This window comes from Genypterus blacodes, unplaced genomic scaffold (assembly GCF_046128005.1).
Source record: "Genypterus blacodes isolate CSIRO-AG114 ecotype Tasmania unplaced genomic scaffold, CSIRO-AGI_Gbla_v1 ptg000129l_1, whole genome shotgun sequence".
Taxonomy (NCBI): domain Eukaryota; kingdom Metazoa; phylum Chordata; class Actinopteri; order Ophidiiformes; family Ophidiidae; genus Genypterus; species Genypterus blacodes.
Window position 1 is genome coordinate 831,997 of NW_027466931.1, and position 18,861 is coordinate 850,857.

General features: G+C 38.2%; 2 protein-coding genes across 2 annotated transcripts; both read left to right on the plus strand.

Moving 5' to 3' along the window:
• The first annotated feature begins 143 nt into the window (after positions 1-143).
• Positions 144-6,245, plus strand: LOC143010631 (low affinity immunoglobulin gamma Fc region receptor III-A-like). Its single transcript, XM_076163034.1, has 9 exons — positions 144-260; positions 856-912; positions 1,567-1,827; positions 2,219-2,482; positions 2,602-2,730; positions 3,117-3,191; positions 4,046-4,099; positions 4,975-5,026; positions 5,337-6,245. Exons 1-9 carry the CDS (start codon positions 206-208, stop codon positions 5,362-5,364), a joined length of 975 nt encoding a protein of 324 aa, XP_076019149.1. The 5' UTR covers positions 144-205; the 3' UTR covers positions 5,365-6,245.
• A 6,053-nt stretch (positions 6,246-12,298) lies between these two features.
• LOC143010627 (Fc receptor-like A) lies at positions 12,299-18,273 on the plus strand. Its single transcript, XM_076163015.1, has 9 exons — positions 12,299-12,974; positions 13,140-13,374; positions 15,047-15,196; positions 15,396-15,455; positions 15,728-15,982; positions 16,259-16,531; positions 17,309-17,545; positions 17,803-17,922; positions 18,016-18,273. The coding sequence occupies exons 3-9, from the start codon at positions 15,193-15,195 to the stop codon at positions 18,072-18,074; spliced, it is 1,008 nt and encodes a 335-aa protein (XP_076019130.1). The 5' UTR covers positions 12,299-12,974; positions 13,140-13,374; positions 15,047-15,192; the 3' UTR covers positions 18,075-18,273.
• The last annotated feature ends 588 nt before the right edge of the window (positions 18,274-18,861 follow it).

Consider the following 18,861-nt stretch of genomic DNA (forward strand, 5'->3'; position numbering starts at 1 on the left):
GTGTGTGCGTGCGTGCGTGCGTGCGGGTTTCCCTTCTTCTGCTTCTCTTAGACTCCACCCACTGCTGATGGCCTGAACTTGATTGAAACATTTGTAGAAGTACAACTCAAATAACTGACATCTACTCCACAAAAAGGCAGCACAGGAAGAGGAAGAGGAAGAGGAAGGGGAAGGTCTGATCTGCTTTATATTTAAATCACTCAGCATGTTCAGTCAGCAGCCAGACAGCATGGAGGTCACAGCTCGCTGCATCGCCCTGTGTGAGTACCATTATTACAATTATTAGACATTTCAATGCCATGGCCGAGTGTTAGGGCCAGAACAAAGACAGAATATTTAGCGGAAAAGTCTAAATGTTATGAGAATAAAGATTTAATGTAGCCTCCTGAGAATTCAAAGAAAACGCTTAAGTGGTTTTGATGTAGTGAATACTAATCTTAGCTTTAGTAAAATACTTTATAGTAGTTAAAGCAATTCAATTACTCTGCTCTCTCTTGTTTGCTCAAACACAATTCTCAAATTTATTTTCCTAACATTGTATGTTGGCCCCAATACTTTTGGCAGTAAATAGCAGTAAAACAATTACAAATTGAAATTAAGGTTGCAGAGATCCTGTTGGTTAATTACCTGATTTTAAAAGGAGACCAAGAATGTGGAACACCAGCTATCTGGATGAATTCAATTGTAGTGATGTTTTTGCTCTCAGGTTTAATAGGTAAGTTTCAAATCATTCCAAAGCCTTTTTCTCACAACACTTACTATCCAATCATCCACAAAGAGACAAATGATGTCCATAAAGTGGATTTTATCAGTCTTGCATATATAATAGTTTCATCTCTTCTTTTGTCTCTCCAGTGGCAAATGTGTTGCTGCTGCTGGTTGTTCATCGCTGTTACTGTTCACAAAAAAAAGGTGAGCAGCAGTTTGGTCATCAGATCTCAGGCTATGACCATTGATTTATTCATTTGTCATAAAACATACAGTCTATTCACATTTATACCTTAATGACAAAGGAGTGATTAAGAAATTACAATCTCAGAGATAATTTCAAAAGTATATTTTCCATATGTCAAATGCCACGTGTACCAGTTTATTTTTATTTCTTTAGTATTTGTTCTTATTGAAGAAAATGTGTTAGAAGACAGTGCTCATACAGTTATAGTACATTTTAGAGATCATTCTTTATGACGAAGGGGGGGGGGGGGGGGGGGGGGGACAGAGAGAGATAAAGAGAAAGAAAGAAGGTTGTATTATTAGTATTATTGTTGTTTTTTAACTTTTTCGTAGACCCCGGGGATAAAAAAAACAAACATGTACCAGTTTAACATAAAAGCAGTCCCAGTGTTTTGTGCAGCCTGTGTACAATAATAGTTGCATTGCATTATGCCACTACTACAGAAAGGATTTTCGACTAAAAATGCATCATTTATGTTACACTCAATATGTTGAAATTGCTATATATTGAACCAATTATCAACGACTTTGTTTCCATTTTGTTGTATCGTGACTGTGCATCTTTTTCAAATATCTTAAATATCTCTGTCTTTCTCTGTGTGTGTGTCACAGATGAAGCTTTTCCTCGTATCATTCCAAACAGACTCCAGTTCTTTCTATATGACAATTTCACTATAGTTTGTGACATTGATGGATTGACTGAATGGAGAGCAACCAGGAAGGTCAAGGAAAATGCTGCATCAGACACTAGTGGCTGTTGGGTGTCTGCAGGATCCTGCACGGTTTACACAGCCTTTAAAAGAGACAGTGGAGAATACTGGTGTGAGACTGAACACGGAGAGAGAAGCAACGCACTCAAGGTCAGTGTTACTGGTATGTCCCACACATTTTGGCATTTGAAAAATTATTTAGTAACTAATCAACATTTAAACCCCATTTTGTGAACTTTGGTAGAGATGTGGGCGTGATCCAGGGAAGAAACCATTATATGTCCACATAAGAGCCGGTTTGTGTCAAACTATGTTTTCTTCCATTTTGGTGTCTGGAGCCACAGAGTTTAAATTAACCCTGACAGCGTAACATAACGTATATACTGTATGATCACAGGTCCTCTTTCCTTCATGCAAATGTCACACCACCACCCCAGCAGGAGTCTGAGAAAATTCGAAATCTTTGGAAATTGTGTATTGCTGATGATGCAAACAAAATGATATTAATGAAATCATGTGTAACTAAAAACCATGTTATGTCATGTTTTGCTGAGTTGGTGATGTGATCCTGGAGATTCCCCCTCTTCCTGTGATGGAAGGAGACAATGTGACTTTGAGATGTAGAAAAAATAAACCTTCTGAGCACATAGCAGAGTTCTATAAAGATGGAATACACAAGGAAATCGGCTATAAAGGAGAGATGACCATTGAGAGTGTTTCCAAGTCTGACGAAGGGCCCTACAAGTGTATCATCTCAGGTGTTGGAGAATCACCCGAGAGCTGGCTGACTGTCAGAAAAAACAATGCATCAGGACAAAGTAGGTGTTTAGTTTGTTTAAAACTCAGGTCTTGCTCTTTTAACTCAATTCTTGCTCAGATAGTGTGCTTCCATATGATGCGTCAACCATAAAGCGTCTATTGTTAGTCATCCTCCCAGGCCCTCATGAAGACACTCCAGCAGCTCCTGAAGGATCGTCTTCTCTTTTCATGCTGCTGCCGATCATTGGCAGTTTGTTGGTGGTTCTACTGCTGCTGATGATGGGACGAGTTCGCTTGAAATCCAGAGGTACAGGACAAATTAAAAGAACAGATACACTGTAAATTGCTTCTTTTAGTTGGCTGTGTCTCTGGAACACAATACAAACCTGGCCTGACCTCTGTTTCCTTGGTTCCTGTTGTACTTTCAACGGCAGGTTTCTTTTCCTCAAACACACCAACATCAGGCACAGAGCCAAACGAGGACCACCAGTTACATTATAATTATTGAGAGAAGAAAGGGACACAAAACTGAAAAAAGATTAAACACCTCCTCATGTATAGCCTCTCTATTTATCAAATAGATAAGATTAGATTACACTTTATCTATATAACCACTTTTATTGAAATAGCTACAGTATGTATAACACATTGTGTCCATTGTTTTATATTAAATACAAGGTTTTTATTTTACAGTTTCTGCAGATGCTAGTGTAGCTGATCCACACCAGGACACATATGCTGTTGTGAGAAAAGACCGGAAGAAGGAAGGTAGAGTACTTTAACACTACTTCTAGTACTTCTTATTGTTTTATGATACACGTCGGCATGCAACATCTTGTTTGAGCTGGTGGACAAGTTTAGAAGTGAATTCTATCCTCACACTTTAAGGAACAAATATTGTCTGTGCATTTATACAAATAAGCCCTTGTGGGAAAGTGTGTGAACGGTCACCTCTATATGTTTCTGCTTGCAACAGCAGCTATGAGCTATAATTATCACTCTGGGCCAACAAGCACAAAACCATTCACACACACTAAATGCTATATTGTTAGAAGGTTAGATGTACAGCTATTTGTATTGTCTTATAGTGCATTTATTTTCAGACTCTGCTTATAATTCGAGCATCTCAGTGAGTCAGACGTGACAGGAAACCATAGACGGAAAAAGCTGCTTGGCTGCAAAGCAACTTTTGTATTGATATATTTATACAGCCTTCTGTGTATCGCACAGCATCTAGTGAAGCTTGATAGTGAAACACATATACTTTTTTTATAATTTTTTCTTGCGCCCACTTACTTTTGTTTATATATCAGAGAACCAGAGAATCAATACACTTAAATGCTTGAATACAATACGTTTACTGTTAACAGATATATCTAAAAGTACATTCAGAACCTTATTTATTCATAATGTGTAGAAAGTAATGATCTACACCTTAAAAACTGGCAACTATGTGTCTGTTACAAACATTTTGTTAGGAGTCATCTGTATAACAACAGATTAAAGAGTAACATCTAGCGTACATACCTCATCTACCTACCCGGTACTTATGTGTAAGAAATAATTTTCTCCATCAAGGACATCAAGGATAACAGAAAATGTTTGTTTGCTTGTCATTCTAGCTTCTTTGGAGGCCTGTGTTTACTCTCAGGTCAGAAAACCCACACAGACCAGAGGTACTTTAATATACTATATATATGTTTATCCTTCACTTGACTTTTACTTGCTTTGTGTTAATTAGCCTTCAACAGACCCTGAAGACAATGTGTGAAGTTATTTTTATGAAACTATGTTTGCAATTATCTTCACAGTTTCAAAGTGCCCATTCTGTGTAGATTCATAATCTGGATTTTAGAATGAGCCTGATTTTCACGTTTAAAGGAACATTGTTCTGTTGAATGAGGTACAATTTGAAATCGTGATTTATGAATGAAACAGGATTTATATGTGCAACTGTATCTGTGGGTAATGTGTTATAACAAATAACAAAATAGGACCTATAATTGAGCCCTGAGGTACTTCACATGCAGAAATGGTTTTCCACAACAGATATCCTGGGAATAGTTTAATATTATCAATGCCGCTGTTCTGTTAGAATTTGACCCTGGTTTTGTGATAAAGGACAGAAAAAAGAAACAATTCTACCTACATGTTTCTTTCAAAACATTCTGCATATTGGATGATTAGCAGTGGCATTAAGTAGGTTTCCAAACATTTATGCATACTTGATTAACTTAAACTGAGGGAAGACACCAGGATTGTCAAAGAATGTTTGAGGCAATCGCTATCATCGAAATATTACACACATTACTCTAACTGTAACTGCAAACTTATATGCTTGTTGTTGGTTGGTGGTGAAAAAATGACATACATTTTATTACTATGGATCAGATTGAAGCAAACAAACTGAGTGTGATCAAAGCCAAACTTGACTAATAGCTTCTGATTTATTACTTTGATGCTTTTTATGTTGTATTTTAACCAAAAATATGATGATGAGAAGGACCAGTTCTCACAAACATGCAGTGTAACTGTTTTTTTTTGTTTCCAGTTCCCTCTACGAGTATCGATCAACATGTAACAGACGGGCATGTGCTCTATAGGTAAGGCGGATAATTAAACTGTATCCCAGTGTAACGGTAAGGATTTGCTGGTTCAGCAGTTATAAAGACATCTCACTGTCGTTTTAAGTAAACACTGAATTTACAGAAAATAAATTGATTTCCTTTTTCGATGGGGTTTTTTAAATACGATTTTGACCAGTTCTAATCAAACTGAATAAGTCCATTACATTCACTAACACCTAGTCCAAACAATGCCTCACAACTTTTTTTGTAATATATCGGCATGGACAGTTTCTGACATTTATTTTGCTGTCTTTAACTATTTAAGTATATATTTTGTCTCATACAGGTCAAGGAAAGCGGAGGAACTTCACTGAAGGAGAGAGGAGCTCTACCAAACATCAAACATCTGACACGGGACCACTATGACCCCAAGCCCTCACGTGGATTCATAAATGATCATTAATTCATATAATGTGCAGATGTGGATAACAAGTGTTACATTAAACATATTTATACATAGTACACATTTACACACACTTGTAGTTTATAAACTCAAGTTTCAGTTCTAAACCTGCTTTTGTTATGTAAATAAAATAAATACAGTAACCACAAATCTATTTATATCTCGTTCTTTTTAGGAAAATAAACTCTATATGCAAAGTGTGATGTGTAACATTTACAGTGAAACATTTACAGAATTTGATTTGCATTCAAATACGGTACTCAACCCTCAATGCTTCATTCAGTGCTTTTCAATATTGCGTCTTTAAACCAAATACAAAACAAATCATCTTACTGAAATACAAAATCCATCTCACTGCATCTCTAGTCATGCTTAATGTTTTTGTTTGTTTGGTTTTCATCACATCCAGACTTTTCCAGCAGAGTAAAATCACAAAATATTTCAGTTCTTTTAAAAAAAACGGTTTTGGTGTCAGTTCCTCATAGAGTTTTGTTTTGTTTTCACAGTGCGTCCCTGATTGCAGGCTGCTGATTAGCTGATGAGCTCCAGCTGTGAAGTTATACCCCTCACCAACGTTTAAAAGGTGATATATATATATATATATATATATATATATATACCCCTGTGTTACGTATGGTGTCTACGTATTATTTATGTATGTAGGCCTATTCTTGTTTGTTTCTGTTATGTGGTGTTTTTGTCTCCCTCTTTTGGTCTGCGTCTCCTATTTTCTCAGATGTACTTCCTGGTTCCAGTCATCACCACTCGCCTGTTCCATATCATCAATCAACTATCCCCACACCATATATACAGCCCCTTTGTCTTTTGTTCCACTCTTTGGTTTGGTATGGTATGGTTGTTGAGCTCCTACCGTTTGGATTATTTTGCTAACTCTTTTGTGTTGCATGCACGCACGGACAAGTGAGGACAGGAAGATACCCTGCGGTCTACATCTTGCATCACGTAGGTTTACCTGTTGTTAGAAACCTTAGGTTAGAGTGAGCACCACCCACTGTATTTTTGGGTGCTTAGCACCTGCTAGGGGGGGTGGGGTATTGTTTTCTGTTGTATTTTTATTTGGTGTCACTAACAGTCCTCCTTGATCCCTGTGTTGCTTTTTGTTAAAATAAACATTATTTAATTGACATTATTTCTTGGTGTTGTATTCCTGCACCCTCACCTAAGTCTGTTGCCTTATGTTGCGCCCTTCCCCTCTGAGTCACTACGGGGACGTAACACCTGTGTTACATGTGTCCTTCGTCGGATCGTTGCTAATGTTACGTTGTGTGCTCGTCTTACCTGCGTGCTTCTGTTCCCTGCTGTTGGTGATATTACATTATCAAAGATTGCTATAAAAATAAATGGTAATAAAGGGAACCAAGATAGCATATAATTGACCTAAACCTTAAAGATTCACCATAAGTCTTAATTATCAATTAACACTGTCTAATTAATTTAATTAATCAATAAAATGGGATTAATTTAATGATTAGTTTTGCACTCGAAATCAGGCTAGAAGGGTGAGACTTGACGTTGCTTAGAGGCTGATAAGCATACAGACATTCAGAGCAAACAATTTCAGACAGTACTTGTGAAAATATGAAAGGATTTATTAACTCAATAATAATTAAGGTCATTACCATCAAATTTGTAGAAGTACAACTCAAATAACTGACATCTACTCCACAAAAAGGCAGCACAGGAAGAGGAAGAGGAAGGTCTGATCTGCTTTATATTTAAATCACCCAGCATGTTCAGTCAGCAGCCAGACAGCATGGAGGTCACAGCTCGCTGCATCGCCCTGTGTGAGTACCATTATTAGACATTTCAATGCCATGGCCGAGTGTTAGGGCCAGAACAAAGACAGAATATTTAGCGGAAAAGTCTAAATGTTATGAGAATAAAGATTTAATGTAGCCTCCTGAGAATTCAAAGAAAACGCTTAAGTGGTTTTGATGTAGTGAATACTAATCTTAGCTTTAGTAAAATACTTTATAGTAGTTAAAGCAATTCAATTACTCTGCTCTCTCTTGTTTGCTCAAACACAATTCTCAAATTTATTTTCCTAACATTGTATGTTGGCCCCAATACTTTTGGCAGTAAATAGCAGTAAAACAATTACAAATTGAAATTAAGGTTGCAGAGATCCTGTTGGTTAATTACCTGATTTTAAAAGGAGACCAAGAATGTGGAACACCAGCTATCTGGATGAATTCAATTGTAGTGATGTTTTTGCTCTCAGGTTTAATAGGTAAGTTTCAAATCATTCCAAAGCCTTTTTCTCACAACACTTACTATCCAATCATCCACAAAGAGACAAATGATGTCCATAAAGTGGATTTCATCAGTCTTGCATATATAATAGTTTCATCTCTTCTTTTGTCTCTCCAGTGGCAAATGTGTTGCTGCTGCTGGTTGTTCATCGCTGTTACTGTTCACAAAAAAAAGGTGAGCAGCAGTTTGGTCATCAGATCTCAGGCTATGACCATTGACTTATTCATTTGTCATAGAACATACAGTCTATTCACATTTATACCTTAATGACAAAGGAGTGATTGAGAAATTACAATCTCAGAGATAAATTCAAAAGTATATTTTCCATATGTCAAATGCCACGTGTACCAGTTTATTTTTATTTCTTTAGTATTTGTTGTTATTGAAGAAAATGTATTAGAAGACAGTGCTCATACAGTTATAGTACATTTTAGAGATCATTCTTTATGACGAAAGGGGGGGGGGGGACAGAGAGAGATAAAGAGAAAGAAAGAAGGTTGTATTATTAGTATTATTGTTGTTTTTTAACTTTGTCGTAGACCCCGGGGATAAAAAAAACAAACATGTACCAGTTTAACATAAAAGCAGTCCCAGTGTTTTGTGCAGCCAGTGTACAATAATAGTTGCATTGCATTATGCCACATTACAGAAAGGATTTTTGACTATATATTGAACCAATTATCAGCGACTTTGTTTCCATTTCATTGTATCGTGACTGTGCATCTTTTTCAAATATTTTAAATATCTCTGTCTTTCTCTGTGTGTCTGTCACAGATGAAGCTTTTCCTCGTATTATTCCAAACAGACTCCAGTTCTTTCTATATGACAATTTCACTATAGTTTGTGACATTGATGGATTGACTGAATGGAGAGCAACCAGGAAGGTCAAGGAAAACGCTGCATCAGACACTAGTGGCTGTTGGGTGTCTGCAGGATCCTGCACGGTTTACACAGCCTTTAAAAGAGACAGTGGAGAATACTGGTGTGAGACTGAACACGGAGAGAGAAGCAACGCACTCAACGTCAGTGTTACTGGTATGTCCCACACATTTTGGCATTTGAAAAATTATTTAGTAACTAATCAACATTTAAACCCCATTTTGTGAACTTTGGTAGAGATGTGGGCGTGATCCAGGGAAGAAACCATTATATGTCCACATAAGAGCCGGTTTGTGTCAAACTATGTTTTCTTCCATTTTGGTGTCTGGAGCCACAGAGTTTAAATTAACCCTGACAGCGTAACATAACGTATATACTGTATGATCACAGGTCCTCTTTCCTTCATGCAAATGTCACACCACCACCCCAGCAGGAGTCTGAGAAAATTCGAAATCTTTGGAAATTGTGTATTGCTGATGATGCAAACAAAATGATATTAATGAAATCATGTGTAACTAAAAACCATGTTATGTCATGTTTTGCTGAGTTGGTGATGTGATCCTGGAGATTCCCCCTCTTCCTGTGATGGAAGGAGACAATGTGACTTTGAGATGTACAGGACAAAAAAACTATTCTGAGCACATAGCAGAGTTCTATAAAGATGGCATACACAAGAAGACCGGCTATAAAGGAGAGATGACCATTGAGAGTGTTTCCAAGTCTGACGAAGGGCCATACAAGTGTAACATCCCAGGTGTTGGAGAATCACCCGAGAGCTGGCTGACTGTCAGAAAAAACAATGCATCAGGACAAAGTAGGTGTTTAGTTTGTTTAAAACTCAGGTCTTGCTCTTTTAACTCAATTCTTGCTCAGATAGTGTGCTTCCATATGATGCGTCAACCATAAAGCGTCTATTGTTAGTCATCCTCCCAGGCCCTCATGAAGACACTCCAGCAGCTCCTGAAGGATCGTCTTCTCTTTTCATGCTGCTGCCGATCATTGGCAGTTTGTTGGTGGTTCTACTGCTGCTGATGATGGGACGAGTTCGCTTGAAATCCAGAGGTACAGGACAAATTAAAAGAACAGATACACTGTAAATTGCTTCTTTTAGTTGGCTGTGTCTCTGGAACACAATACAAACCTGGCCTGACCTCTGTTTCCTTGGTTCCTGTTGTACTTTCAACGGCAGGTTTCTTTTCCTCAAACACACCAACATCAGGCACAGAGCCAAACGAGGACCACCAGTTACATTATAATTATTGAGAGAAGAAAGGGACACAAAACTGAAAAAAGATTAAACACCTCCTCATGTATAGCCTCTCTATTTATCAAATAGATAAGATTAGATTACACTTTATCTATATAACCACTTTTATTGAAATAGCTACAGTATGTATAACACATTGTGTCCATTGTTTTATATTAAATACAAGGTTTTTATTTTACAGTTTCTGCAGATGCTAGTGTAGCTGATCCACACCAGGACACATATGCTGTTGTGAGAAAAGACCGGAAGAAGGAAGGTAGAGTACTTTAACACTACTTCTAGTACTTCTTATTGTTTTATGATACACGTCGGCATGCAACATCTTGTTTGAGCTGGTGGACAAGTTTAGAAGTGAATTCTATCCTCACACTTTAAGGAACAAATATTGTCTGTGCATTTATACAAATAAGCCCTTGTGGGAAAGTGTGTGAACGGTCACCTCTATATGTTTCTGCTTGCAACAGCAGCTATGAGCTATAATTATCACTCTGGGCCAACAAGCACAAAACCATTCACACACACTAAATGCTATATTGTTAGAAGGTTAGATGTACAGCTATTTGTATTGTCTTATAGTGCATTTATTTTCAGACTCTGCTTATAATTCGAGCATCTCAGTGAGTCAGACGTGACAGGAAACCATAGACGGAAAAAGCTGCTTGGCTGCAAAGCAACTTTTGTATTGATATATTTATACAGCCTTCTGTGTATCGCACAGCATCTAGTGAAGCTTGATAGTGAAACACATATACTTTTTTTATAATTTTTTCTTGCGCCCACTTACTTTTGTTTATATATCAGAGAACCAGAGAATCAATACACTTAAATGCTTGAATACAATACGTTTACTGTTAACAGATATATCTAAAAGTACATTCAGAACCTTATTTATTCATAATGTGTAGAAAGTAATGATCTACACCTTAAAAACTGGCAACTATGTGTCTGTTACAAACATTTTGTTAGGAGTCATCTGTATAACAACAGATTAAAGAGTAACATCTAGCGTACATACCTCATCTACCTACCCGGTACTTATGTGTAAGAAATAATTTTCTCCATCAAGGACATCAAGGATAACAGAAAATGTTTGTTTGCTTGTCATTCTAGCTTCTTTGGAGGCCTGTGTTTACTCTCAGGTCAGAAAACCCACACAGACCAGAGGTACTTTAATATACTATATATATGTTTATCCTTCACTTGACTTTTACTTGCTTTGTGTTAATTAGCCTTCAACAGACCCTGAAGACAATGTGTGAAGTTATTTTTATGAAACTATGTTTGCAATTATCTTCACAGTTTCAAAGTGCCCATTCTGTGTAGATTCATAATCTGGATTTTAGAATGAGCCTGATTTTCACGTTTAAAGGAACATTGTTCTGTTGAATGAGGTACAATTTGAAATCGTGATTTATGAATGAAACAGGATTTATATGTGCAACTGTATCTGTGGGTAATGTGTTATAACAAATAACAAAATAGGACCTATAATTGAGCCCTGAGGTACTTCACATGCAGAAATGGTTTTCCACAACAGATATCCTGGGAATAGTTTAATATTATCAATGCCGCTGTTCTGTTAGAATTTGACCCTGGTTTTGTGATAAAGGACAGAAAAAAGAAACAATTCTACCTACATGTTTCTTTCAAAACATTCTGCATATTGGATGATTAGCAGTGGCATTAAGTAGGTTTCCAAACATTTATGCATACTTGATTAACTTAAACTGAGGGAAGACACCAGGATTGTCAAAGAATGTTTGAGGCAATCGCTATCATCGAAATATTACACACATTACTCTAACTGTAACTGCAAACTTATATGCTTGTTGTTGGTTGGTGGTGAAAAAATGACATACATTTTATTACTATGGATCAGATTGAAGCAAACAAACTGAGTGTGATCAAAGCCAAACTTGACTAATAGCTTCTGATTTATTACTTTGATGCTTTTTATGTTGTATTTTAACCAAAAATATGATGATGAGAAGGACCAGTTCTCACAAACATGCAGTGTAACTGTTTTTTTTTGTTTCCAGTTCCCTCTACGAGTATCGATCAACATGTAACGGACGGGCATGTGCTCTATAGGTAAGGCGGATAATTAAACTGTATCCCAGTGTAACGGTAAGGATTTGCTGGTTCAGCAGTTATAAAGACATCTCACTGTCGTTGGAAGTAAACACTGAATTTACAGAAAATAAATTGATTTCCTTTTTCGATGGGGTTTTTTAAATACGATTTTGACCAGTTTTAATCAAACTGAATAAGTCCATTACATTCACTAACACCTAGTCCAAACAATGCCTCACAACTTTTTTTGTAATATATCGGCATGGACAGTTTCTGACATTTATTTTGCTGTCTTTAACTATTTAAGTATATATTTTGTCTCATACAGGTCAAGGAAAGCGGAGGAACTTCACTGAAGGAAAGAGGAGCTCTACCAAACATCAAACATCTGACACGGGACCACTATGACCCCAAGCCCTCACGTGGATTCATAAATGATCATTAATTCATATAATGTGCAGATGTGGATAACAAGTGTTACATTAAACATATTTATACATAGTACACATTTACACACACTTGTAGTTTATAAACTCAAGTTTCAGTTCTAAACCTGCTTTTGTTATGTAAATAAAATAAATACAGTAACCACAAATCTATTTATATCTCGTTCTTTTTAGGAAAATAAACTCTATATGCAAAGTGTGATGTGTAACATTTACAGTGAAACATTTACAGAATTTGATTTGCATTCAAATACGGTACTCAACCCTCAATGCTTCATTCAGTGCTTTTCAATATTGCGTCTTTAAACCAAATACAAAACAAATCATCTTACTGAAATACAAAATCCATCTCACTGCATCTCTAGTCATGCTTAATGTTTTTGTTTGTTTGGTTTTCATCACATCCAGACTTTTCCAGCAGAGTCAAATCACAAAATATTTCAGTTCTTTTAAAAAAAACGGTTTTGGTGTCAGTTCCTCATAGAGTTTTGTTTTGTTTTCACAGTACGTCCCTGATTGCAGGCTGCTGATTAGCTGATGAGCTCCAGCTGTGAAGTTATACTCCTCACCAACGTTTAAAAGGTGATATATATATATATATATATATATATATATATATATATATATATACCCCTGTGTTACGTATGGTGTCTACGTATTATTTATGTATGTAGGCCTATTCTTGTTTGTTTCTGTTATGTGGTGTTTTTGTCTCCCTCTTTTGGTCTGCGTCTCCTATTTTCTCAGATGTACTTCCTGGTTCCAGTCATCACCACTCGCCTGTTCCATATCCTCAATCAACTATCCCCACACCATATATACAGCCCCTTTGTCTTCAGTTCCCTCTCTTGTTCCACTCTTTGGTTTGGTTTGGTATGGTTGTTGAGCTCCTACCGTTTGGATTATTTTGCTAACTCTTTTGTGTTGCACGCACGGACAAGTGAGGACAGGAAGATACCCTGCGGTCTACATCTTGCATCACGTAGGTTTACCTGTTGTTAGAAACCTTAGGTTAGAGTGAGCACCACCCACTGTATTTTTGGGTGCTTAGCACCTGCTAGGGGGGGTGGGGTATTGTTTTCTGTTGTATTTTTATTTGGTGCCACTAACAGTCCTCCTTGATCCCTGTGTTGCTTTTTGTTAAAATAAACATTATTTAATTGACATTCTTTCTTGGTGTTGTATTCCTGCACCCCCACCTAAGTCTGTTGCCTTATGTTGCGCCCTTCCCCTCTGAGTCACTACGGGGACGTAACACCTGTGTTACATGTGTCCTTCGTCGGATTGTTGCTAATGTTACGTTGTGTGCTCGTCCTACCTGCATGCTTCAGTTCCCTGCTGTTGGTGATATTACTTTATCAAAGATTGCTAATAAAATAAAATAAAAATAAATGGTCAAGGGAACCAAGATAGCATATAATTGACCTAAACCTTAAAGATTCACCATAAGTCTTAATTATCAATTAACATTGTCTAATTAATTAATAAAATGGGATTAATTTAATGATTAGTTTTGCACTCAATCAGTCTAGAAGGGTGAGACTTGACGTGCGTAGAGGCTGATAAGCATACAGACATTCAGAGCAAACAATTTCAGACACTTCTTGTTAAAATATGAAAGGATTTATTAACTCACAATAATAATTAAGGTCATTACCATCAATAGAATAAACCGGAAAACATAAACAATATCAAGAAGTTCAGGCAACAACAGATTTGAATACAAGGAAGACAAAGCTGGAGTGTGCGAGTGTGTGTGCGCGAGGGAATGATGCACAGGAAGTGGCAGTTATAACACGCCCACAAGTAGGACCTGAATCAAACTAAGATGGCGGGATCTAGCTTAGAAACAGGGCTATATAACAATGGCGGCTAAACACATGTGAATAGGAGGGGTCCCAAGATGGCGGATTTCTTCCTAGCTTTCCTGTGTGTGTGAGAGAGTGTGCTCCGCCCCTCAACACGGCAGAAGATGGGATGGAGACAGTCTTGATTTAAGCAACTTGTGAGGCAGGCTGAGAGGCTCAAAGCAATGCTTACAATACACAAAATCAACAGTCAGACACACAGCGGTGTAACACATTATCACAGTTTACAGAGAGAGAGAGAGAGAGAGGAAAAATTAAAGAACACACTTGTAATATTTAGCTTAGTTAAGAACACATAGTATCCTATATCTAATGCACATAATATCACTTCCTTACTCTATGTCTGCCCAGACGTCTAAGCCTTACTTGGTGGAATTACGTCCGTGTGGTAATTCACCATAGAAGTAGATGAGCAGTCCGTTGCGTTGAAGATCCAGTTGGGTCGTGGATTTAAACAGATTCAGGCGCTGATGAGTTGATCATAGGGCAGATCTGCAAGTCCTCGATTTTCCTGGTCCAAGTGGGGAGGCCTGGTAGTCGGTCGACGGGGAATTTGAAGAAAACAGGAGCAACGTTTCCTTGGTTGCAATCACGATTCAGGTCGAGCAATCAAAGGGGATCTCCACGGGTTTAGAGAAAGGAAAAGGTCTTCACTGAGACAAAGTTTGGGCCTTTGTTCATTTAAACTTTTTTTGCAGTGGTGATGGTTGTTAAGGTTTTTTTTATCACCATGTTCAAGTTCGTTGAGTGTTGAGGAAGAATTTGTCTGTTTTTCTATTTCTGTAGATTTTTGTCTGAGAAATGTTTCTGACACTGAAACCTCCAAACCAGAAACAACAGGAAGACAAGGTTCTCGCTGCTTTATATTTATCTGCATGTTCATTCACAGACAGCAGTGACACTTCGTGCAGGTCACTGCTGTCTGCAGCATCATGTGTAAGTATTAGTCTGTCTCAGGATAGATATCAGAAATCTATATTGTTTGTTTTATAAAGTCTTAACTTGATTTCAGATTTGTAAACATATTTCCATATTACAGAGTTAAAGATTGATTGTTTGTTTGTTTGATCTAAATGAATATCTGAACTTTCTCCCATTTTTTCTGATCCACGTCTCTCTTCTGCTGTTTCCACAGTGACGTTCTTGTTGGCACTGCTGGTCACAAAACCTCAGTTGGAATGTGCTCAAAACATCGGTAAGGAGATAATTCTCACTGTGGCCAAATAGAGCCATAGTAAATGAAGTTCATTAAGCTTGAAAGGTTTGCAGTATAGACTTTAATGCTAAAAACGTGAATTAAGTGCATGATGAAAATCCAAGCTAGAGATAAATGCATAAAAGTAGGTTTTCATTTTCTTTCCCAGAATTGATATTCATGAGGGCACATCATTGTAAATGTTCTCTTTAAAGCATTGATCGAAATGTCCAACTCACTTGTCTTCTTGTGTCTTCATTCTTTTATTTCAGATGCAGCTTCTCTTCGCATTGTTCCATCCAGCCTGCAGCTTTTCGAATACAAGTCTGTCTCTTTTACCTGCGAGGGCTTTAAGGGACAGAGGCGAGTGAGGAACCAGAAAGAATTCATCCCAATGTGTCCCAGAGACGGAAACGCGTCGGTGGTGGCCTGCACGGTTGAATATGCCTTTGAGACAGACAGCGGACAGTACTGGTGTGAGAGTGAGGACGGACACAGGAGCAACACCGTCAACATCACTGTCACAGGTTAACTATGAAATCCAAACATTTACAAAAAAATGTATATTGCACTGTACTTTTTCCTTCATCTTCATCATCCTCCATCTTCATATTTCAAAATAAGATGAAATATTTCTCAGAACTTGCCTGCCTAGAAATGTAAAGTTTTTCCAAGTGTGTTGTATTACTGTGTAGATCAATAATGATAATAATCCATAATGTGGTCGATCAAAACAATACTGTAACAATGTTAACGCTGTGTACACATGCAACATGTCATAAATGTAACATCATGTGTCTCAGCTGGCTCAGTGATCCTGGAGGGTCCAGTTCTACCCGTGATGGAGGGAGACGCCGTGACCCTGCGCTGTCGTCACAAGAACATGCCCTACCTGCCAGCCGATTTCTACAAAGACGGCCACTTGGTGGGGTCAGGAGATCAAGGACAGATGACCATCGGCAATGTTTCTAAGTCTGATGAGGGATTCTACAGCTGCAGCACCTCTGAATCTGGAAAATCAGCAGGTAGCCCACTGACTGTCAGACACATCGATAAGTCAAACCATCAAGAAGAAGGTATGTTAGTGTTTGTTTTGGTTTGTTTTAGGGGGTTGACAGTTCTAGAGACACATGTGAACCCTACACATGTCCAAGCTATATTTAGGTCTCATGAAACTCAGAGATGAGAGGCTAGAAACGGAAACAACATTCACCGTATGTAGAAGATCTTTGAGCCGTAGCCTGCAACATAGAGCTCCCTTCATTCAGACGCACCCAACCCTCACAAGCCTTCTGCAGCACCTCGTCAACCACGAATGCTGCTGCTGATATTTTAGTATTTGGTTTTAATTCACTTCCTGTTGCAGACAGGTAGCGTGAGAATAACTACAGCACAACATATAGAACACAATATTACCATGAGGATAAACAGAAAGCCAGTGTGCGTGGCTGAAAATGTGAATAATTAAATGTGTGTCATTAAAGTGGCATTAAATCCAAACAAGGTCACTTACATTGTTTTAATGAACGTTGGAGCATTATTTGAGATATTTGTGGTTCTAATGGATCCATGAACATGTGTTTAAGTCTCTAACAGCTCCTCTACATGAAGTTATGAGTTTAGTTGGATACAAATATGTTCACCTATGACCTTTGAACCTAAACCTCTGTATGTTTTCATGGATCTTTATCCTATAGTAATTTTCACGTGCCTTCTCACATCAGTTGGCAGCTTGTGCACTGTAGCTGAGAGAATGTTGTGGAGATACACAGGTGTTTGCTTCCTTAAACAGTTCTATTTGGGAATCTACCAGGTGTGTTTAGTTTTTATTGTGGCGTGTGATGAATGCCCAGTGATCCTGGAAGGTCCAGTGCTTCCTGTGATGGAGGGAGACGCCGTGACTCTGCGCTGCCGACTCAGGAAAACCGTGTCCAACCACCCAGCTGAGTTCTACAAAGACGGCATCCCCGCCAGGAGCAGCCTCACAGGAGACATGAGCATCCTCAGTGTTTCCGCATCTGATGAAGGACTCTACAGTTGCGCCATCTCTGGGTTTGGAAGATCAACAGGGAGCCGACTGATGGTCAGACGTAAGCACGACTCAAACCAAGCACGAGGGTTGATTGATAAATACTGAGCCTGGCCTAATCAAGGGCAAACTAACTAATCATGAGCACCAGCAAGCAACACTGCACTTTGATCTGGTTTGTCCATCTTGTCCAGCTGCTTCACGAAAATAATATAAATCCGCTCGCATTACCTGCAGCTGGTCTTCTTCATACCAACCCTGGTTGAGTGTATATACCACAGCCTTGTGTTAAAACAAACATGTTCTCCATCTGTTCAGGCCCACTCACAGGAGCTCTGTCTTCCCATCGCCTCCTCCTCCTGCTGTGGATCGCCATCATTATATTGGTTGTCCTGCTGCTGTCGGTTATCGGGCAGCTTCACTACATAAAGCAAACAGGTAGGCAAACAAAGGGGCGTAAACACTCACCAGACTCACCTGACCACTGACTGAAATTCAGGATGCTCTTACAGATTTCCCTTCATATTTCAGTCTCTGCAGTGGACCAGCTGAAAACTGAAGCACGTATGGAGCCGTATGTGTTGTCATGAAGAAGAAAGGGATCACAAGAAACGAAACACCAAAGCTGCCAGAAGTTTTAAGAGAATTGCATGTTTGATTTTAGACGTTGCCTCTGTCTGAGAAAACCACAACTTATTTTATGTTTCCTATTTTGTTTCATTCAGCAGCTTTTGTGTATTTTGTCAGGTTGGTTAATAAGTGTAAAAGAAAAAGTAAACAATTAAACATGGAGCGTAAGTCATTGAATATTGTTCACCTCTGTGCCCTTATTTGACTCATAGTCATTCCTCTCTCTCTCTCTCTCTCTCTCTCTCTCTCTCTCTCGCTCTCTCTTTCTTTCTTTCTTTCTTTCTATCCACGCCCTCTCTGTTTACACTGCTCTCTCCTGGCCATAAAGATGAACTGCACAAAGATTTTAAAGTTGTTTTACTGTAAACCTCGGACAGAAGTTGATAAAGTCATACGCTTCATCTGTAGTTCAATACCAGCTTGTTCCTGGTCATATTTGCATGCAGTAAAACGGCGATAATGACGGCACAGTGCCGGTGGAAAGGGGAAGAAAATACTGGCCACTTGAGACGTTTAAGCCATTGCAAAGACTGGGGACAAAAGCAAAGACAAAAGCACTCTTCCAACCTTTTCTTCACAAGGGTTAGGCTTCAAAATCCAAACAACAAATGGCACGACGTAGAGCAACGCAACACATTTTAAATTTAATAAATAAATAATACGTAATAATTACATACAGAACATAAATAATGTCTCCATGACCGTGAATTGAAATTAGAATAAAGACCCAGTGACGTGGCAGCAAAG

Coding starts and splice junctions, on each gene's coding strand:
- LOC143010631 (XM_076163034.1), top strand. CDS start 206: ATGTTCAGTCAGCAGCCAGACAGCATGGAGGTCACAGCTCGCTGCATC. Junction 2,731..3,116: donor AGTTCGCTTGAAATCCAGAG/GTACAGGACAAA, acceptor TTTATTTTACAG/TTTCTGCAGATGCTAGTGTA. Junction 3,192..4,045: donor AAAAGACCGGAAGAAGGAAG/GTAGAGTACTTT, acceptor TTGTCATTCTAG/CTTCTTTGGAGGCCTGTGTT.
- LOC143010627 (XM_076163015.1), top strand. Junction 15,983..16,258: donor CGTCAACATCACTGTCACAG/GTTAACTATGAA, acceptor CATGTGTCTCAG/CTGGCTCAGTGATCCTGGAG. Junction 17,546..17,802: donor GAGCCGACTGATGGTCAGAC/GTAAGCACGACT, acceptor CCATCTGTTCAG/GCCCACTCACAGGAGCTCTG.